Source organism: Lichenostomus cassidix, chromosome 25 (genome assembly GCF_008360975.1).
Source record: "Lichenostomus cassidix isolate B80296 chromosome 25, HeHo_3.0, whole genome shotgun sequence".
In the NCBI taxonomy this organism is placed as follows: Eukaryota; Metazoa; Chordata; class Aves; order Passeriformes; family Meliphagidae; genus Lichenostomus; species Lichenostomus cassidix.
Window position 1 is genome coordinate 1,535,600 of NC_139505.1, and position 22,532 is coordinate 1,558,131.

The 22,532-nt window shown below is 46.1% G+C and overlaps 2 protein-coding genes and 2 long non-coding RNA genes across 7 annotated transcripts in view; 1 reads left to right on the plus strand and 3 right to left on the minus strand.

The window, feature by feature from the left end:
* Positions 1–39: 39 nt before the first annotated feature.
* Positions 40–1,781, minus strand: LOC146427182 (uncharacterized). Its single transcript, XM_085082194.1, has 3 exons — positions 1,775–1,781; positions 415–1,634; positions 40–125 (listed from the first exon to the last, which is right to left on the minus strand). The coding sequence occupies exons 1-2, from the start codon at positions 1,779–1,781 to the stop codon at positions 667–669; spliced, it is 975 nt and encodes a 324-aa protein (XP_084938320.1). The 3' UTR covers positions 40–125; positions 415–666.
* Positions 1,782–2,162: 381 nt separating this feature from the next.
* Positions 2,163–4,444, minus strand: LOC146427183 (uncharacterized). The gene is made up of 2 exons (XR_014856528.1): positions 3,204–4,444; positions 2,163–3,078 (listed from the first exon to the last, which is right to left on the minus strand). It is a non-coding gene; the product is annotated as an uncharacterized LOC146427183 (long non-coding RNA).
* On the plus strand, positions 2,845–3,338 carry LOC146427184 (uncharacterized). Its single transcript, XR_014856527.1, has 2 exons — positions 2,845–2,920; positions 3,297–3,338. It is a non-coding gene; the product is annotated as an uncharacterized LOC146427184 (long non-coding RNA).
* An 854-nt stretch (positions 4,445–5,298) lies between the features above and the next one.
* The window catches only part of SNX27 (sorting nexin 27), a 32,844-nt gene continuing 15,610 nt past the window's right edge, over positions 5,299–22,532 (minus strand). The window contains exons 4-11 of one of the 4 annotated variants that reach the window (XM_085082557.1): positions 21,198–21,262; positions 20,447–20,551; positions 19,024–19,102; positions 14,880–15,043; positions 12,878–12,967; positions 8,801–8,950; positions 7,587–7,715; positions 5,299–5,442 (exon numbers count right to left, since the gene is read on the minus strand). In XM_085082557.1, the coding sequence (XP_084938683.1) occupies positions 5,314–5,442; positions 7,587–7,715; positions 8,801–8,950; positions 12,878–12,967; positions 14,880–15,043; positions 19,024–19,102; positions 20,447–20,551; positions 21,198–21,262 (911 nt within the window). In that variant the 3' untranslated portion in view covers positions 5,299–5,313. Of the gene's footprint in view, positions 5,443–7,586; positions 7,716–8,800; positions 8,951–9,130; positions 9,305–9,350; positions 9,452–10,160; positions 10,239–12,877; positions 12,968–14,879; positions 15,044–19,023; positions 19,103–20,446; positions 20,552–21,197; positions 21,263–22,532 lie in introns of those variants that run through there. The other 3 variants (XM_085082558.1, XM_085082559.1, XM_085082560.1) reach the window with 3 other exon arrangements.

Here is a 22,532-nt window from a genome sequence, read left to right on the forward strand (position 1 = left end):
ATGATCCAACACTGGGATGCTCCGGGACTGGGATGTTCTGACACTGGGATTCTCCAGGATCAGGATGAGCTCTGATACCGGAATGTTCCACCATGGGGACGCTCTGATACTGGGATGATCCCACACTGGAAAACTCCAGCACTGGGATTCTCCAGCACTGGGATTCTCCAGGATCAGGATGATCCCACACTGGGATGCTTGGATACAGGAATGTTCCAGTACCGGGATGGTCCCACACTGGGATTCTCGAGCCCTGGGATGCTCGGACAGTGGGATGATCCCACACTGGGATGTTGGGATACAGGAACACTCGAGTACTGGGATGCTCCAACACCAGGATCCTTGGCTACGGGAATATTCCATCGTGGGGATGATCCAGCACGGGGATTCTCCAGCACTGGGATGATCCCATACTGGGATTCTCCAACACCGGGATTCTTCAGTACCAGGATATTCTGACAGCAGGATGATCCCAGTCTGGGATGTTCCAACACCGGGATGATCCCACACTGGGATTCTCCAGCACCAGGGTGCTCCAACATCGGGATGATCCCAGTCTGGGATGCTCCAACACTGGGATGTTCTCACATCAGGGAACATTCCAGCACCAGGATGCTCTGACACCGGGATGATCCCATACTGGGATGATCCAATACTGGGATGTTCTCACTCTGGGATTCTCCAGCACTGGGATTCTGCAACATTGGGATGTTCCAAGATCAGAACAATCCCATAACTGGGATGTTCCGACGCTGGGATGCTCCGATACTGGAATGACCCCACAGCAGGAAATCCCACACTGGGACAATCCCACAGCAGGATGACCCCACAGCAGGACAATCCCACAGCAGGACAATCCCACACTGGGATGTTCCCAGACCAGGATATTCCCTCACGGAGATGTTCCAGCACTAGGATGATCCGACAGTAATGGGACACTTCAGTACCGGAATGTCCTGATCCCGGGATGTCCCCACTCCTCTGGGATGTCCCCAACTCCAGGATGTCCCCACACCAGGAATGGACACGGAGCGGCCAATCCCGGGAATTCCCGGGAATTCCAAACCAGCCAAATCCTGGGGACAGCGGGAGCGGCCGGAGCAGGGACAGGGACACGAATCCCAAAAAATCCCAAAGAATCCCAAATCCGGGGCTGTCAGCCCCCACCAGCCAAACTGGGGCTGCGTCCAGCCTGGAGACCCCAAACCAGTGCTCCCAGTGACCCCAAACCAGTGCTCCCAGTAACCCCAAACTGGGTTGGTTCTCCCCAAACTGGGCCAGTGTCCCCCCAGCACCCCCAAACTGGGACAATTCCCCCCCCAGGCCCCCAAACTGGGCTCGGTCTCTCCCCAGCACCCCCAAACTGGTGTCCCCAGGCCCCCCAAACTGGGATTGGTGCCCCCCAAACTGGGGCAGTGACCCCCAGCCTCCCCAAACTGGGTTGGGACCCCCAAACTGGGCCAGGGTCCTCTCCAAACTGGGGCGGTGACCCTCAAACTGGTGCCCCCAGCACCCCCAAACTGGGTTTGACCCCCAAACTGGGTCAGGGACCCCCCAGCCGCCCCCAAACCAGTGCTCCCAGCCCCCCCAGACTGGGTTGGGACCTCCCAAACTGGTGTCCCCAGCACCCCAAACTGGGTTTGTCTCCCCCCAGCACCCCCAAACTGGGTCGGGGTGTCCCCAGTTCCCCCCAAACTGGGCTCGGTGACCCCAAACCTGCCCCCAGTGCTCCCAGCACCCCAAACTGGTCCAGCCCCTCCCCCCGCCGCCCCGCTGTACATAGAGGGGGGAGGGGCGCGGGCCCCCTTTGCCCCTCCCCCCCCCAAATTTGGGGCTCTGGGTTGATTTGGGGGGTGGGGGAGGGGAGGGGGTGGGCGAGGGGCTGAAGCCCCCCAGGGTTTGTGGCTTTATTTATTTATTTCCTAATTTATTATCATCGCGATTTTATTTTCCTTTTTCCGGATTTTTTTTTTCTTTTTTTTTCTCTTTTTTTTTGGGTTTTTCTGTCGAAATGATAATAATAATAAATAATAATAATAATAATAAAAAAAAACCACCTTAAAAACCACATTTCCCAAAACCATCCTTGGATTTTTCTGCCGGATTTTTGGGGGAACGGGTTGGGAAATTCCAGTTTTTTCCCGGTAAAAACCACCAAGGGATTTTCCTCAATAAATCCATTTATTTAAAAGAATATGTTACAATTAATTACACTAAAAGGGGCGATTTCCACTTTTCCCGAGGCGTGGGAGAGCCGGGAGCAGCTGGAAGTGGGAAAATGGGAAAAAAAGGGCAGAAAGGGAATTTTTTTGGATTTTTTTTTGAGTGATTTTTCCCTTTTTCAGGGTTTTTTTTTGATAAAAAAATCGATTTTTTTTGGGATTAAAAAATCCGATTCGGTTCTCTCCGATGCGATGGTTGAAATTGGGGTGGAAATTGGGATTTTTTCCTGGGATTTAAGCCAAACTGGGGCTGCTGGGAGAGGATTTCGGGGATCCAAAATTGGGTTTTCCACATTCCCAGGATTTTTGGGGTCCTGAGGATGAGGAGAATCCAATTAATTCCAGAGATCCAATTAATTCCAGGGATCCAATTAATTCCTGGCTCTCAGAGCTGAGGATTTGGGATTTTTTTCCCCCAGAAAATCTTCCCCATCCCAGCTCAGGGGAAAATCTCATCCAAAATGGGGATTTTTGGGGAAATTTTCATCCAAAATGGGATTTTTTGGGAAAATTTCATCCAAAATGGGGATTTTTTGGGAAAATCTCAACAAAAATGGGAATTTTTGGGAAAATCTCAACAAAATTAGGATTTTTTTGGGGAAAAACTCATCCAAAATGGGTCCAGGATGCTTCTCTGGGATTTTGGTTCCAAATATTCCCAAATCCACCCCAAAAATGGGAAAAAACAACTTTTCCAGGTGAATTTTCCCCCAAACCATGCAAAAATTCCACAAAAACCAAGAAAAAACAGATTTTCCAGGTGATTTTTTCCTCCCTAAACATGAAAAAATTCCATAAAAACCAAGAAAAATTGACTTTTTCAGGTGATTTTTCCCCAAACCATGAAAAAATTCAGCTCAAAACCAGGAAAAAATGGATTTTCCAGGAGATTTTCCCCCAAACCTTTAAAAAATCCCACAAAAACCAAGAAAAAAAAACTTTTCCAGGTGATTTTTCTTCCCAAAACATTAAAAAATCCACAAAAAAATCACCAAAAACCAGATTTTCCAGCTGATTTTTCCTCCCTAAATATGAAAAAATCCCATTCAAAACCAGGAAAAATTGATTTTCCAGGTGAATTTTCCTCCCCAAACCATGAAAAAAATTCCACAAAAACCAGGAAAAAAAGGATTTTCCAGGTGATTTTTCCTCTCTAAACATGGAAAAAATCCGGAAAAAAAAAAAAATCAGGAAAAATGGCTTTTCCAGGGGATTTTTCTTCCCAAAACATGAAAAAATCCACAAAAAACCACCAAAAACCAGATTTTCCAGGTGATTTTTCCTCCCTAAATACGAAAATATCCCATTCAAAACCAGGAAAAATTGATTTTCCAGGTGATTTTTTGTCCAAAAACCATGGAAAAGTCCTCAAAAAACAAGAAAAAATTGATTTTCCAGGTGATTTTTCCTCCCTAAATATGAAAAAATTCAGCTCAAAACTAGAAAAAATTGATTTTCCAGGTGAATTTTCCCCCAAAAACTACAGAAAAGTCCTCAAAAGGAGCAAAAAAAAAATCACTTTTTCCGGATAATTTTTCCCAAAATTCCCCCAAAAAAGGAGGAATTCAAACGAAACCATCAGGAGAGAAATTCCCTTGGAATTTTCTTCCTTTGGGATTTCCTTCCTGGATTTTTCCTCTCTAGGCCTCGAAAAAAATCTGGATTTGGGTGGAAAAAACGGGAAAATCCCTGAAAAAAATCTGCTGCCACCCCGTGGAACTGGGAAGGAATTCATCCCAGGTGGGAATTCAACATTCCCAGGGTTTTTTTCCTGCTTTTTTCCTGCTTTTTCCCCATTTTTTCCCACCTCCGACCCGGCAGAAAACGACGATTTGTTAAAATTCCAGTTGTTAAAAAAAAAAACCAAAACAAAAAAAGAAACCGAAAAACTCCCCAAATTCCCAACCTGGAAGTTGGGAAAAAGGAGGTTTGGTTTTTCCCAGTTTTTGTTTTTTTTTTTCCCCTCTGGAATTCCATAAGAATATTCCATAAAGATGAAGAGCACAAATGGATTTTGGAATTAATGATATTTTAGGTTTTTTTTTTTTGGGGGGGGATTTGGGGCTTTAATACAATAACGGATTTTTATTTTAATTTTTTTTTTTTTTAAATTTTTTTTTATTTTTTGGGAATTTTTTTGTTGGGATTTGTGGAAAAAACCTCCCAGGGTTAAGTGGCTGCATCCCTTTGCTGTGATCTGACCAGCTGAAAATATTCTGGAAAAGAAGAGAAAAGAAAGGAAAAAAATTCAATTTAATTAAATTTAATAAAATTTATTTAAAAAAAAATTTAGGAATTTTCTTTCACTTTTTCCCTTTTTTGTTTATTTATTTATAATTTGTTCTTTCAATTTTTAAAATTTTTTATTCAAATTATTTTAGGAATTTTCTTTCACTTTTTCCCTTTCTTTTTATTTTATTTATTTATAATGTATTATTTAAATTTTAAATTTATCCCCACATTTTTCCCACATTTATCCCACATTTTTCTCAGATTTTTCCCACATTTTTCCCACATTTTTCCCACATTTTTCCCACATTTTTCTGACAATTATCTCAGATTGGCATTTCCTACATTTCCAGGGGTTTGGGGTCCCTTTTTCCCACATTTATCCCAATTATTTCAACCTCCAGGAGCCTTTTTCCAGATTTATCCCACATTTTCCCAGATTTATCCCCCATTTAGACCACACTTTTCTCAGATTTATCCCACCTTTTTCCCAGATTTTTCCCACATTTTCCCCACATTTTCCCCAGATTTTCCCCCATTTTTCCCCACATTTTCCCCACATTTTCCCCAGATTTTTCCCAGATTTATCCCACATTTTTCCCAGATTTTTCCCACATTTTCCCCACATTTTCCCAGATTTATCCCACATTTTTCCCACATTTTTCCCAGATTTTTCCCACATTTATCCCACATTTTCCCCAGATTTATCCCAGATTTATCCCAACCATTCCCACCTCCAGGAATCTTTTCCCAACACCTCCAGCTCTTTTCCCACTCTCCACCTCTCCCCCTCCTGTCATTCCCATCCCAAATTTCCCATCCCAGGATTATCCTGTTGTTATTCCCAGCAGGAATTCCTTATCTAGGGTCCAGGAATCCACCTGGGAATGGGAAAATCTGGGAAAATTTGGGAAAATCTGGGAATTCTCACCTCCTTCCTCCACTTGAGCTCGCAGAAAACTCGCTCGAAGCACTCGTGCATGTAGTTGAACTGCCGGGAAAAAATGGGAATTTTGGGATTTTTTGGGAATATTCTGGGAAAATACGGGAAAACTGGGGAGGGAATTGGGGAATTTTGGGGAGGAATTGGGAATTTCAAGGCGGATTCGGGAATTTCAGGGAATATTTGGGAATTTTGGGGAGAAATTGGGAATTTTGGGGAGAAATTGGGAATTTCATGAAGGAATTGGGAATTTCAGGGAGGAATTGGGAATTTCAGGAGGAATTGGGAATTTCAGGGAGGATCCAGGAGGGAATCAGGAGCTCCAGGGGAATTCCAGGGAGAAATCAGGAGCTTTAGAGGATCCAGGAGATCCAGGGGGCCAGGGATGAATTCCAGAGAGGAATCAGGAGCTCCAAATGGGAACCAGAAGTTCCTGGATCATCCCTGGAGCTCCTGGTTTCTCTCTGGAATTCCCCTGGAGCTGCTGGATCCACAACTTCCAAGTAGAAACCAGGAGCTCCTGGATCCAGCAGCTCCAGATGGGAACTGGGAGCTCCAGGGAGGATCCAGGAGCTTCAAACAGGAACCAGGAGCTCCTGGATCCTTCCTGGAGACCCCAATTCCTCCCTGGAGCTCCCAATTCCCATCTGGAGTTCTGGATCTGGGAGCTCCTGGCTCCTGTTTGGAAGTTGTGGATCCAGCAGCTCCAGGAATTCCAGAGGAGCTCCAGAGAAGAGCCAGGAGTTCCAGGGAGGATCCAGGAGCTCCTGGTTTTCCTGTTCCCAGGTGGGCAATCAGGAGCTCCAGGGGAATTCCAGAGAGGAACCAGAACTCCAGATGGGAATTGGGAGTTCCAGAGAGGATCCAGGAGCTCCTGGTCTCTGTTTGAAGCTCCTGGAGCCTCCCTGGAGCTCCAAATTCCCATCTGGAGCTCCAAATTCCCATCTGGAGCTCCCAATTCCCATCTGGAGCTGCTGCATCCAGGAGCTCCTGATTTCTGTTTGGAGTTTCTGGATCCAGGAGCTCCAGGGAGGAATCAGGAGCTCCAGGGAGGAATCAGGAGCTCCAGGGAGGATCCAGGAGCTCCAGGGAGGATCCAGGAGCTCCAGGGAGGAACCAGAACTCCTGATTTCCGTTTGGAGCTGCTGGATCATCGCTGGAGCTGCTGGATGCAGAACCTCCGAACGGAAACCAGGAGCTCCTGGATCCAGCAGCTCCAGGGAGGAGCCAGGAGCTCCAGAGGGGAACTAGGAGCTCCATGGAGGATCCAGGAGCTCCAGAGAAGAACCAGGAACTCCAGAGGAGCTCCAGAGAGGAACCAAGAGTTCCAGAGGAGCTCCAGGGAGGAACCAGGAGCTCCAGGGAGGAATCAGGAGCTCCAGAGAGGATCCAGGAGCTCCAGAGGAGCTCCAGGGAGGAACCAAGAGTTCCTGAGGAGCTCCAGAGAGGAACCAGGAGCTCCAGGGAGGAACTGGGAGCTCCATGGAGGAATCAGGAGCTCCAGGGAGAAGCCAGGAGCTCCAGGGAGGATCCAGGAGCTCCACGGAGGAATCAGACCCTCTAGGGCAGGATCAACCTCACCTCCCAGCCCTTCCTATCCCTCAGGCTCCTCCACCCCTCCCTTCCCAAAAAACCCCATGGAGCACAGGTGTGCCTCTTTTTCTTCCCGAGGGGAATTGGGGCAGGATTTGGGATTTTTGGGATTTGGGATTGGGACACTCACATATGGGGTGAAGATCTTGAGCCAGCAGGGTTCCTTCTCCCCCTGCATGTACTCAAAGCAGAAAGCCAAAGGGGCAGGATTTGGGATTGATTATTTTTGGGATTTGGGATTTTTGGGATTTGGGATTTTCAGGATTTGGGATTTTTGGGATGGGACTCACATATAGGGTGAAGATCTTGACCCAGCGGGGTTTCTTCTCCCCTCAGACATACTCGAAGCAGAGAGCCAACGGGACAGGATTTGGGATTTTTGGGATTTGGGATTTTCGGGATTCGGGATTTTCTGGATTTGGGATTTGACTCACATAAGGGGTGAAGATCTTGACCCAGAAGGGTTTTTTCTCCCCCCAGACATACTCAAAGCAGAAAGCCAATGGAGCAGCATTTGGGATTGGGGACTTGGGATTCAGGATTTTTGGGATTCAGGATTTTTGGGATTGGGGATTTTTGGGATTTGGGATGTGACTCACATAAGGGGTGAAGATCTTGACCCAGCGGGGTTTCTTCTCCCCCCTGGCGTACTCGAAGCAGAAAGCCATTCCCTCCTCGTCTGTGTCCCAGCGCTGCATCTCCTCCCACTGGAAGGCGATCACCTGGTTCTGCGGGAATTCGGGAATTTGGGATCGGGAATTTGGGAATTTGGGATTGGGAATTCGGGAATTCAGGAATTTGGGATCGGGAATTCGGGATTGGGAATTTGGGATAAAAAATTCGGGAATTTGGGATCAGGAATTCGGGATTGGGAACTTGGGAATTTGGGATTGGGAATTCCAGGGGAGGTTTGAGGGAATCTGCAGGGATTTGGGGAAGGGAAAATCCAAGGTGTGGGGTCAGGGGTGATGCCAGGGATATCAGGGGTGATCCCAGGGATTTGGGGGTGCAGTGGAGGTGCAACTCAAGGTATGAGGTCAGGAATGATCCCAAGGGATTTGGGATCACAATGACGGCAGAATCCAAAGCTGTGGGGTCAGGAATGATCCCAGGGTAAACCCCAGGGAATTGGGATGATCCCAGGGATTTGGGATCACAACAACAGCCCCAACCCCAAAGCCGCGGGCTCAGGGCTGATCCCAAATTCCCAGCATTCCCAGAATTAACTCGAGCTAAACCCCAGGGAATTGGGAACACAGGGATGGCACAAATCAAGGTGTGGGGTCAGGGACAATCCCAAAGTAAACCCCAGGGAATTGGGATGATCCCAGGGATTTGGGATGATCCCAGGGATTTGGGACAATCCCAGGGATTTGGGACCATGATAACAGCACCAACCCAAAGCTGTGAAGTCAGGGATAATCCCACGTTAAACCTCAGGGATTTGGGATGATCCCAAGGATTTGGGACAATCCCAAGAATTTGGGACCATGATAACAGCACCAACCCAAAGCTGTGGGGTCAGGGATGATCCCACGTTAAACCTCAGGGATTTGGGATGATCCCAGGGAATTAGGATATCAAGATGTGAGGTCAGGGATGATCCTAGGGATTCGGGAATCCAAATTTGGGATCCCAGAGATTTGGGAAATCAAGATGTGAGGTCAGAGATGATCCCAGGGATTTGGGATAACCCCAAGAATTCAGGACCACAACAACAACCCCAACCCCAACCCGCGAGCTCCGTGCCGACCCCAAATCCCCAAAATCCCCAAAATCCCCAAAATCCCCGGGCTAACTCCCCGTGTCCCACCTCGAGCTGCCCCTCCTCGGTGCAGGCGTGCAGCTTGAAGTGCCGGATGCTGATGGCAGAGATGACGTGGCCTTTCCGCCGCGAGTCGCACGAGCAGTGCGGGAAAATGATCTCGTTGTAGCCTTCGCAGGAGCGCAGCATCGTCAGGTACTGCGGGGATAACGGGAATAACGGGAATTCAGTGAGATATGGACACGGGAACAGGATATTCCAGGGATTTCAATGGGATATTCCACAGATCTCAGTGGGATATGGACAGGGGAAGGACAATGATCTCGTTGTAGCCTTCGCAGGAGTGCAGCATCGTCAGGTACTGCGGGAACAACCAGGGAATTCAGCAGGAATTTAGTGGGATATTCCATGGATTTCAATGGGATATGGACAGGGGAATGCTGGGAATTCAATGGGATATGGATGTGGAATTCCAGGGAATTCAATGGGATATGGAAAGGGAAGGACAATGATCTCGTTGTAGCCTTCGCAGGAGCGCAGCATCGTCAGGTACTGCGGGGATTCAATGGGAATAACGGGAATTCAGTGGGATATTCCATGGGATATGGACATGGGAACAACGGGATTTCAATGGGATATGGACAGGGGAAGGACAATGATCTCGTCGTAGCCTTCGCAGGAGCGCAGCATCGTCAGGTACTGCGGGGATAACGGGAATTCAGTGGGAATTTAGTGGGATATTCCCAGGAATTCAATGGGATATTCCAGGGATTTCAATGGGATATGGACACAGGAAGGAAAATGATCTCGTTGTAGCCTTCACATGTCTGGAGCATTGTCAGGCACTGCAGGAATAATGGGAATTCAGTGGGATATGGATATGGAATTCCAGGGATTTCAGTGGGATATGGATATGGGAAGGAAAACGATCTCGTTGTAGCCTTTGCAGGTCCGCAGCATCGTCAGGTACTGCGGGGATTCAATGGGATATGGACATGGGAATGCTGGGAATTCAGTAGGATATGGATGTAGAATTCCAGGGATTTCAATGGGATATGGATATGGGAAGGAAAACAATCTCGTTGTAGCCTTTGCAGGTCCGCAGCATCGTCAGGTACTGCGGGAATAATGAGAATTCAGTGGGAATTTAGTGGGATATGGACATGGAAACAACGGGATTTCAATTGGATATGCACACGGGAACGGGATAGTCCATGGATTTCAATGGGATACGGACAGGGGAAGGACAATGATCTCATTGTAGCCTTTGCATGTCTGGAGCATTGTCAGGTACTGCGGGAATAATGGGAATTCAGTGGGAATTTAGTAGGATATGGATATGGATTTCAATGGGATATGGACAGGGGAACAGGATATTCCATAGATTTCAGTGGGATATGGAATTCCACAGATTTCAGTGGGATATGGACAGGGGAAGGACAATGATCTTGTTGTAGCCTTTGCAGGAGCGCAGCATCGTCAGGTACTGCGGGGATTCAATGGGAATAATGGGAATTCAGTGGGATATGGACACAGGAACACGGGAATTCAGGGGGTGTGGATGTGGGAATGGGGACATTCCAGGGATTCCATGGGGATATTCCATGGATTTCAATGGGATATGGATACAGGAAGGGAATCCAGAGGGACATTTCTTGGATTTCAATGGGATACAGCCATGGGAAGAGATTCCATGAGGATATTCCAAGAAATTCGGTTAGATATGGACATGGGAAGAGATTCTGTGGGGACATTCCATGGATTTCCATGGGATATGGACACAGGAAGGGGATATTCCATGGATTTCAATGGGATATTCCATGGATTTCAATGGGATATTCCATGGATTTCGATGGGATATGGACATGGGAAAGAAAATGATCTCGTAGCCTTCGCATGTCTGGAGCATCGTCAGGTACTGTGGGAACAATGGGAATTCAGCGGGATATGGACACGGGAACAGGATACTCCAGGGATTTTAATGGGCTATGGACACGGGAATGCCGGAATTTCAATGGGATATGGACACGGGAAGGAAAATGATGTCATTGTAGCCTTCGCAGGAGCGCAGCATTGTCAGGTACTGCGGGAATAATGAGGGAATTCAGTGGGAATTCAGCGGGATATGGACACGGGAATTCAGGGGGTGTGGATGTGGGAATGGGGACACTCCAGGGATTTCAATGGGATATGGACACAGGAATGCTGGGAATTCATTGGGATAGGGACATGGGAAGTGAATATTCCAGGGATTTCAATGGGATATGGACATGGGAAGGAAAATGATCTCGTAGCCTTCGCATGTCCGGAGCATTGCCAGGTACTGTGGGAACAACGGGAATTCAGTGGGAATTCAGGGGGTGTGGATGAAGGAATGGGAATCTTCCATGGATTTCAGTGGGATGTGGACACAGGAATGCTGGGATTTCAATGGGATATGGACACAGGAAGAGATTCCATGGAGACATTCCAGGGATTTCAGGGGGATGTGGACATGGGAAGGGAATATTCCATGGATTTCAATTGAATATGGACATGGGAAGAGATTCCGTGGGGATATTCCATGGATTTCAATGGGATATGAACATGGGAACGTCAGGAATTCAGGGGGATGTGGGTAGGTGAAGGGGATATTCCATGATTTCAGTGGGATATGGACACAGGAAGAGATTCCATATGGATATTCCATGGATTTCAATGGGATATGGACATGGACAGAGATTCCATATGGATATTCCATGGATTTCAATGGGATATGGACATTCCAGTTGGGAATTCCTCACTGGGGGGAGCTTTGGATGACCTCAACTCCATCAAAAACACCCAAATTTCCCAATTTTATGACCAACCATCCCAGCCAACCACGACTTTTCCTGACCCTTCCGGACATTCCAAGGGAATTCCAGTTGGGAAGAGATTCTGTGGGGATTTTCCATGGAATTCAATGGGATATGGACACAGGAAGAGATTCCAGGGGGACATTCCATGGATTTGCCCCAGCCAAGGAAGATTGGGTCACATCCAAAGAAACCCCAAAAAGGGAGGGAGAGAAGGAAGGGAAAAGGGAAGAGAGAAGAGGGAAAAGGGAAAAGGGAAAAAGGGAAGAGGGAAAAAGGAAAAGGGGAAAAGGGGAAAAAAGGGAAAAAGGGAAAAAAAGGGAAAAAAAGGTGAAAAAAAAGGGAAAAAAATGGAAAAAGGGGAAAAGGGAAAAAGGGAAAAAGGGAAAAAGGGAAAAAGGGAAAAAGGGAAAAAGGGAAAAAGGGAAAAAGGGAAAAGAAAGGTTGGGAGGCTTGGAGCAACCTGGGATAGTGAGAGGTTTATCCCAAATATCCCATTAACCCAGCCCAGGGAATCCTGGAATGGTTTGGGATGGAAAGGACATCAAATCCCATCCAATCCACCCCAATTCCAAGGGCAGCGACACCTTCCACTATCCCGGGATGAGAAATCCATGGAATAACCTGGGATAGGATCCAGGATTTGTCCCCAAAATCCACTCTGAATCCATGGAATCCTGGAATGGTTTGGGATGGAAAAAACCCTAAAGATCCTTAAAGATCCTTAAAAACCCACGGGCAAGGATATTCCCACTGCCCCAGGTTGATCCAGGGATGGAAAATCCATGGAATCACCTGGGCCAGGATTTATCCCCAAAATCCACTCTGAATCCATGGAAATCCTGGAATGGTTTGGGATGGAAAGAAACCTCAAGGATCACCCAGACCTTGGGATTTCCCACCATCCCAGGCGGCTCCAACATGGATTTGGCCACTTGCAGGGATGGGAAATCCATGGAATAAGCTGGGATAGGATCCAGGATTTATCCCTAAAATCCCATCTGAATCCATGGAATCCCAGAATGGCTTGGCTTGGCAAAAAACCATAAAAATTCTTAAAAGCCCTTTTAAAAATCCTTAAAAATCCTTTCAAAAATCCTTAAAATTCCTTAGAAATCCTTTCAAAAATACTTAAAATTCCTTAAAAATCCAGGGATAGGGAAACCTCTGACCATCCCAGGTGGCTCCAACTGGGGTTTGGACATTTCCAGGAATGGGAAATCCTGGAATTCCATGGATAAGACACTCCAGAGGCCCCAAATTCCTGGAAAATTCCGGAATAACTCACCATGACCATCTTCCTTTGCTCGCAGAGCTTCTGCAGCTGGTAGGATTTCTCCTCGGCTTTGATGTAGCCTTTCTTGACGTCATCAACGGCCTGGAAAAGGGGGAAAAATGGGAAAAATCTGGGAAAAATTTGGGAAAAATCCAGGGATTTGGGATGGGAGGAGGAGGAGGAATCTCCTGCTTGACCCTCAGGGGTTTGGATTGTGAATTTCTGCCCCAAAAAGGACCTGAAAGGGGAACTTCTCATCATAATTGGGAATATTTGGGGTGAAGAGGATGGATTTGGGAAAGGTTTTCTTGAGGTGATCAAGGGTCTGGGAAAGGGGAGAAAATGGGGAAAAAAGGGAAAAAAGGGAGAAAAATAGAGGAACAAAAGGGGGAAAATGGGAAAAAAGGGGGGAAAAGGGAAAATGAAAAGGGAAAAAAGGGGAAGGAAAAGAAAAGGGAAAATGTTCACCCCAGAGGTTCCTCAATCCCACAAAACCAACCGAAATTCCCAATTTCAGGATCAACCATTGGGATTCTGCCATTTCCCAATGAGCTTTCCCAACCTGAATGAGTTCTCCAATGGAATTCCAGTTGGGAATTCCTCACCTGGGGGAATTTGGGATGCCTCAATCCCACCAAAACCAGCCAAAATTCCCATAAAAATAGGCAAAATTCCCATAAAAGCACCCAAAATTCACATAAAAATAGGCAAAATTCCCATAAAAACACCCAACATACCCATAAAAACAGGCAAAATTCAAAGAAAAACACCCAAAATTCCCATAAAAATTGGCAAAATTCCCACAAAGACAGGCAAAATTCCCATAAACACATCAAAATGCCCACAAAAACCCCCAAATTCCCAATTTTACGCCACCCATCGCATTCCCAGGTTATTCCAGGTGGGAATTGCTCACCTAGCAGAATAAAGTCGCCACAGCCCCAGAAAAACACCCAAAATTCCCAGAAAAACAGGCAAAATTCCCACAAAAACCCCCAAAATTCCCAATTTTACGCCCAACCATCACACCCAACCACCTCACCATGACTTTTCCTGACACTTAATGAATATTTGGATGACCTCAACCCCATAAAAGCCAACCAAACCTCACAATACTACAACCAATAGAAAAACATGCAAAATCCTCAGAAAAACACCCAAAATTCCCACAAAAACTGGCAAAATTGTCACAAAAACACCCAAAATTCCCATAAAAATTGGCAAAATTCCCACAAAACCAGGCAAAATTCCCCCAAAAACCCCCAAAATTCCCAATTTTTCGCCCACCCAGGGAATTCCAGGTGGGAATTGCTCACCTGGTGGAAGAAGTACGCCACAGCCCCAGAAAAACCCCCAAAATTCCCAGAAAAACACCCAAAATTCCCAATTTTACGCCCAACCATCACACCCAACCACCTCACCATGACTTTTCCTGACACTTAATGAATATTCCAACAGAATTCCAGGTGGGAATTCCTCATCAAGCTGAACTTTGGATGACCTCAACCCCATAAAAGCCAACCAAACCTCACAATGCTACAACCAATAGAAAAACAGGCAAAATCCTCAGAAAAACACCCAAAATTCCCATAAAAATAGGCAAAATTCCCACAAAACCAGGCAAAATTCCCACAAAAACCCCCAAAATTCCCAATTTTACGCCCAACCATCACACCCAACCACCTCACCATGACTTTTCCCAACCTTTACAGATTTTCCCAGGTAATTCCAGGTGGGAATTCCATACCTGGTGGAAGAAGTAAGCCACGGCCCCAGAAAAACACCCACCAAACCCCCCAAAATTCCCAATTTTTCGCCCACCATTGCATTCCCAGGTAATTCCGGGTGGGAATCGCTCACCTGATGGAAGAAGTACACCACAGCCCCAGAAAAACACCCAAAATTCCCAGAAAAACCCCCAAAATTCCCAATTTTACGCCCAACCGTCGCACCCAACCACCTCACCATGACTTTTCCAGACATTCCCAGGGAATTCCAGGTGGGAATTGCTCACCTGGTGGAAGAAGTACGCCACGGCCAGGTCGTTGTCGTTGAGCAGAGCTTCCTCCTCGGTGGTGAAAAGCCATTTCCTCAGGGTCAGGCAGGTGCCAGGGACAGCCGAGGTGTAGTTCTGAACGTACAGCTTGTGGGGAAACTCGTTGGGAGCCAATTTCCGCACTGGGAAATGGGGAGAAATTTGGGAATATCCAGGTGAAAAACTGGGAAGGATGGGATTGAGGGAGAGCTGAAAAAACGGCGTTGAAATGGGATTTTTTGGGATTTTTCTGGGATTTTTTGGATTTTTTTGGTGATTTTTTGGTGATTTTTTGTGAGTTTTAATGGGTTTTTTGGTGATTTTTCTGTGACTTTTTCATGATTTTTTGGTGATTTTTTTCATGGCTTTTTGTGGGTTTTTTTGTGATTTTTGGTGAATTTTTAGTGAATTTTTGGTGATTTTTTGTGCTTTTTCTGTGATTTTTTGGTTTTTTTTCCGTGATTTTTGGGGGAATTTTTGGGGGATTTTTTCATGCTTTTTTTGGTGAATTTTGGGGATTTTTTGGGAATTTTTGGGGATTTTTTGGGATATTTTCTCAGGGTCAGGCAGGTGCCAGGGACAGCTGAGGTGTAGTTCTGAACGTACAGCTTGTGGGGAAACTCGTTGGGAGCCAATTTCCGCACTGGGAGAGAGCAGGAAATTTGGGAATATCCAGGTGAAAAACTGGGAAGGATGGGATTGTGGGAGAGCTGAAAAAACGGCGTTGAAATGGGATTTTTGGCGATTTTTTAATGCTTTTTTGGTGACTTTTAAAATTTTTATGGGCTTTTTTGTGATTTTTCTGTGACTTTTTGGTGATTTTTTCATGATTTTTTGGTGATTTTTTCATGATTTTTTGTGATTTTTTCATGATTTTTCGGTGATTTTTTCATGATTTTTTGGTGATTTTTTCATGATTTTTTAGTGATTTTTTTCATGATTTTTCGGTGATTTTTTCATGATTTTTCGGTGATTTTTTCATGATTTTTTGGTGATTTTTTCATGATTTTTCGGTGATTTTTTCATGATTTTTCGGTGATTTTTTCATGATTTTTTGGTGATTTTTTCATTGATTTTGGTGATTTTTCATGATTTTGGGTGATTTTTCATGATTTTTCGGTGATTTTTTCATGATTTTGGTGATTTTTTCAGATTTTTTCGGTGATTTTTTGGTGATTTTTAAAAATTTTTCGGGATTTTTTGGGTGATTTTTTGGTGATCTTTATTTTTGGGGGATTTTGCGTGATTCGTTGGGATTTTTTTGGTGATTTTTCTTTTTTTTGTGATTGATTGGATTTTTTTTTATTTTTGGTGATTTTTTGGTAATTTCTTCTTTTTTTTTTTTTTAGATTTTTGGGTGATTTTTGGGTGATTTTTCCTCATCATGGGATGAGGGATTTTCTCCCCAGGAAAATGAGGTTGGAAAAGATGGAGAAACAATGGGATTTGGGGTCAAAGGGGTTTTGGCATGGAAGAAACGGGAATTTTGGCAGGTTTTGAGGAATTCCAGAATTGTCCCCAAAAAATGGAGTTGCCATCGTGGAATTATCCCAAAACCAAAATCACTATCCAGGAATTGTCAAAAAGAGGGAGTCACCATCCCAGGGTTTTCCCAAAAAATTGAGTTGCCACCCCAGAATTGTCCCAAAAAATGGAATTAACATCCTGGGAATTGTCCCAAAAATGGGAATTATCCCAAAAATGGAATCATCATCCCAAGAATTGTCCCAAAAAATGGAGTTGCCATCCCAGGAATTATCCCAAAAATGGAATTAACATCCCGAGAATTGTCCCAAAAATGGAATTAACATCCCGGGAATTGTCCCAAAAATGGGAATTATCCCAAAAATGGAATCATCATCCCAAGAATTGTCCCAAAAAAGGGAGTCACCATCTCGGAGTTTTCCCAAAAATGGAGTCACCATCCAAGAATTGTCCCAAAAAATGGAGTTGCCATCCCAGGAATTATCCCAAAAATGGAGTCATCATAACAGAATTGTCCCAAAAATGGAATTGTCACCCCAGGAATTGTCCCAGAAAGGACAAATCCTGGCACTTGTCCCAAAAACCGGAACCACCATCCCGGAATTGTCCCAAAAACCCAGATTTGCAATCCCAGAGTTTTCCCAAAAAATGGAGTCGCCATCTTGGGAATTGTCCCAAAACTGGAATCAACATCCCAGAATTGTCCCCAAAAAACAGAGTTGCCATCCCGGAATTGTCCCATAAATGGGAATTGTCCCAAAAATAGAGTCACTATCCACGAATTGTCCAAAAAAGGGATTCACCATCCCAGGGTTTTCCCAAAAAATTGAGTTGCCACCCCAGAATTGTCCCAAAAAATGGAATTAACATCCCGGGAATTGTCCCAAAAAATGGAATTAACATCCCAGGAATTATCCCAAAAATGGAATTGTCACTCCAGGAATTGTCCCAAAAACAGAGTTGCCATCCTGGAATTGTCCCAGAAACGAAGCCACCATCACAGGAATTGTCCCAAAAATGGGAATTGTCCCAAAACCAGAGCAGCCATCCCGGGAATTGTCCCAAAACCTCCTGGCAGTGCCCCTTGGGATCAGGATTTGGGGCTGGGATCATCCTGGATCTCAGGGATTTTTCCTGGAATTCCCCAATCCCATCCCGAGAATTCCCCAACCCCTTTTCCCACCCATTTTTCCCCAAATCCCAGGAATTCCAGGCTCACTGAAGGAGTGGTTGATGACCTCGAAGAATTCCCCATCCCAGGAATTGTCCCAAAAAATGGAATTGTCATTGCAGGAATTGTCCCAAAAATGGGAATTATCCCCAAAATGGAATTGTCCCAAAAAGTGGAACTGTCATTGCAGGAATTGTCCCAAAAATGGGAATTATCCCCAAAATGGAATTGTCCCAAAAAATGGAACTGTCATTGCAGGAATTGTCCCAAATAATGGAACTGTCATTGCAGGAATTGTCCCAAAAATGGGAACTATCCCCAAAATGGAATTGTCATTGCAGGAATTGTCCCAGAAATGGAATTGTCATTGCAGGAATTGTCCCAAAAATGGGAATTGTCCCAAAAAATGAAATTGTCATTGCAGGAATTGTCCCAGAAATGGAATTGTCATTGCAGGAATTGTCCCAAAAATGGGAATTGTCCCAAAAAATGGAATTGTCATTGCAGATTGTCCCAGAAATGGAATTGTCATTGCAGGAATTGTCCCAAAAATGGGAATTGTCCCAAAAAATGGATTGTCATTGCAGGAATTGTCCCAGAAATGGAATTGTCATTGCAGGAATTGTCCCAAAATGGGATGTCCCAAAAATGGAATTGTCATTGCAGGAATTGTCCCAGAAAGGTTGTCATTGCAGGAATGTCCAAAATGGGAATTGTCCCAAAAAATGGAATTGTCATTGCAGGAATTGTCCCAGAAATGGATTGTCATTGCAGGAATTGTCCCAAAAATGGGAATTGTCCCAAAAAATGGAATTGTCATTGCAGGAATTGTCCCAGAAATGGAATTGTCATTGCAGGAATTGTCCCAAAAATGGGAATTGTCCCAAAAAATGGAATTGTCATTGCAGGAATTGTCCCAGAAATGGAATTGTCATTGCAGGAATTGTCCCAAAAATGGGAATTGTCCCAAAAAATGGAATTGTCATTGCAGGAATTGTCCCAGAAATGGAATTGTCATTGCAGGAATTGTCCCAAAAATGGGAATTGTCCCAAAAAATGGAATTGTCATTGCAGGAATTGTCCCAGAAATGGAATTGTCATTGCAGGAATTGTCCCAAAAATGGGAATTGTCCCAAAAAATGGAATTGTCATTGCAGGAATTGTCCCAGAAATGGAATTGTCATTGCAGGAATTGTCCCAAAAATGGGAATTGTCCCAAAAAATGGAATTGTCATTGCAGGAATTGTCCCAGAAATGGAATTGTCATTGCAGGAATTGTCCCAAAAATGGGAATTGTCCCAAAAAATGGAATTGTCATTGCAGGAATTGTCCCAGAAATGGAATTGTCATTGCAGGAATTGTCCCAAAAATGGGAATTATCCCCAAAATGGAATTGTCATCCCAGGAATTATCCCAAAAACCCATTTTCCCCCCCATTTTCCCCAAATCCCAGGACTCCAGGCTCACCGAAGGAGTGGTTGATGACCTCGAAGAGGGCGAAGTAGTTGGCAGTGACGCTGTCCATGCCCACCTTGGCAGCCACCGCCTGCAAAACGCCGGAAAACCGGGATCAGCAATTCCCAAAAAACCGGAAAAGGGCATCAGGCATTCCCAAAAAAATCCCCAAACCGCGGAACAGCTGATTTTCCATCTTTCCCGTTAAACCTGGGGAGGATTTTTAGGGATTTCTCCCCAAATTCCCTTTTCCTGCTGCTGATCCATGGGGTCCTGAGTTTGGGGTGAATCCAGAAGTCCCACCTGGGATCACTCCGGACAGAAATTCCATGGAATGTCCCAAAGTTGCCCAAATCCTGTTTATCCACAGAATTGTGGAGTTGCTGCTTTTTTCCAGCCAAATTTGGAGCTCTTTTTTCCAAACGGTTTCCCCTTGTTCCCTGTAATTCATGGATCCAATGGATCCTGATCCTCTGAAAGTGGGGGAAATCCAGGTGGGAAAGGAAGATCCAGGTGGGGGAATGGAAATTCCAGGTGGGAAAATCCAGGTGGAAAAGGGAAAAAAAATCCAGGTGAGGGATGGAAAATCAAGGTGAAGGGCTGGAAATTCCAGGCGGGAGAGGAAAATTCAGGTGGAAAAGAGCAAAATTCAGGTGGGAAAGGAAAATTCAGGTGTGGAGATGGAAAATTCAGGTGGGAAAGGAGAAAATTCCAGGTGGGAAAGGAAAATCCAGATGAGGGAATGGAAAATGGAGGTGAGGAGAAATTCCAGGTGGGAAAATTCAGGTGGGAAAGGAAAATCCAGGTGAGAAAGGAGGAAAATCCAGGTGGGAATGGCAATTCCAGGTGGGAAAGAGGAAAATTCTGGTGAGGGATGGAAAATCGAGGTGAGGGGATGGAAATTCCAGGTGGGAAAGGAAAATCCAAGTGCGATAGAAGAAAATCCAGGTGGGAGAGGAGGAAATTCCAGGCAGGAATAAAAAATTCCAGGTGGGAAAGGATAAAAAAAAAAAAAAGTGAGAAAATAAAATCCAGGTGAGGGGATGGAAAATTCAGGTGCGAAAATCCAGGTGAGAAAGGAGGAAAATCCAAGAGGGAATGGCAATTCCAGGTGGAAAAAAGGAAAATCCAGGTGAGGGGAGGCAATTCCAGGCGGGAAAGGAGGAAAATTGTGGTGAGGGATGGAAATTCCGGGTGGGAGATGGAAATTCAGGTGGGAAAGAGGACATTCCAGGTGGAAAAGGAGAAAATTCCATGTGGAAAAGGAAAATCCAGGAGGAAAAGCAGGATATTCCAGGTGGAAAAGGAGGGAATTCCAGTCGGAAATGGCCAATCCAGTTGGGAAAGGAGGAAATTCCAGGTGGAGAACAGTACATTCCCGGAAGGAATGGCCATTCCAGGTGGGAAAGGAGGGAATTCCATGGGATGAGCTCACCTGGTACACCTGGTCGGTGGTGCTGTTCTTCTTCACCCTCACCGTCACTGTGGAGACGTCAGGCAGAGCGACACGCAGCTCCACGTCTGAGACACCGTTGTAGTTCTGGGAAAAACCCACGGAAAAGTCCCCAAAAATCAGGAATTCCACGTTTTCCCCAGGGATTTGGGGAAGGAGGAGGGATGGGGTTGGAATTTTATCCCAAATTTGTGGGATTTTTGGGAGAATTTCTCCATGGAATTCCTGAATCTGTGGCTGGGGTGGAATTTTATCCCTGGAATTGTCCCAGAATTGGGGTTTTTGGTGGATTCACCCTCTGGAATTCCTGGGTTTCCCTCTCAGTAGGTCATTCCCACCCTATTCCCGAAGGATTGTGGGGTTTGGAGGAATTCTGGGAGCTTGGGATGAATCAAATCCGTAAAAAATGGGTGGAATTGTCCCAAAACCGCACGGATGTGGCACTTGGGGACACGGATTGGGGTGGCCTTGGGGACACTTGGACAGGAGGAGCTCTGAGGGCTTTTCCAACCTCAGCAATTCCATGGAAGTGTTTTCCCCATGGAATTCTGCTGGACCAAGCCTTAATCCCATAAAAAACAGGCAGAATTGTCCCAAAAAACTTGTGGATGTGGCACTTGGGGACACGGATTGGGGTGGCCTTGGGGACAGCTGGACAGGGAAGGTTTCCCAACCTTGGCATTCCATGGAAGAGCTTTTTTTCCATGGAATTCCGCGGGATGACGTCACCCACCTCGTCCGACTCCGACAGGAACTCCTGCATGATGTCGCTCTCGCCGATGACCCGGATGGAGCACACTGCGGGATGTCACCAGGATGTCACCAGGATGTCACCAGAATGTCCCCTCTGGAGTGTCCCAGTGTCCCCTTCCCGCGATCCTGACTCATCCCGAGGGGAATTCCTGCACCTGGGGCACCCCTGGGTCACCTGCTGTCCCCTGGGTCACTGCTGACTCCATGTTCTCCATGTCCTGGTATCCTTCCATGGATCCAGAACCACTCCAAGGTGGATCCAGGGAATGTCACCTGTGTCACCTCCTGTCATCTCCTGTCTCCTGTGCCACCTCTCCTGTCCCCTGGGTCCCTGCTGACTCCATGTTCTCCACCTCCTGGTGTCCTTCCATGGATCCAGACCCTCTCCAAGGTGGATCAACCCCAGGAATGTCACCTCAGTCACCTCCTGTCACTGTCAACTTCATGTTCTCCATGTCCTGATGTCTTTTCATGGATCCAGATGCTCTCCAAGGTGACCTAGTGTCACTTGTATCACCTCCTGTCACTGTTAACTCCACGTTTTCCATCTCCTGCTGTCCCCATGAATCCAGACCCTCTCCAAGGTGGATCCAAGGAACATCACCTCCATCACCTCCTGTCATCTCCTGTCCCCTGTGCCACCCCTCCTGTCCCCTGGGTCACTGCTAACTCCATGTTCTCCATGTCCTGATGTCCCCCAAGAATCCGGACCCTCTCCAAGGTGACTGAGTGTCACTTGTGTCACCTCCTGTCACTGTTAACTCCACGTTTTCCATCTCCTGCTGTCCCCCATGGATCCGGCCTCTCTGAGATGGATCAGCCCTGGGAATGTCACCTCAGTCACCTCCTGTCCCTGCTAACTCCACATTCTCCCTGTCCTGATGTCAATCCATGGATCCAGACCCTCTCCAAGGTGCCTCCAAGGAACATCACCTGGGTCACCTCCTGTCCCCTGGGTCACTGTTAACTCCATGTTCTCCATATCCTGGTGTCCTTCCATGGACATCCCCAATGTCAACTGGGTCACTTCCTGTCCCTGTTAACTCCATGTTCTCCATATCCTGGTGTCTCTCCATGGACACCTCCAATGTCACCTGGGTCACCTCCTGTCCCCTGGGTCCCTGTTAACTCCATGCTCTCCATCTCCTGGTGTCCTTCCATGGATCCAGACCTTCTCCAAGGTGGATCAGCCCTGGGATTGTCACCTCAGTCACCTCCTGTCCCTGCTGACTCCACATTCTCCATGTCTTGATGTCCCCCACAGATCCAGACCCTCTCCAAGGTGCCTCCAAGGAATGTCCCATGTCCCCTCCCA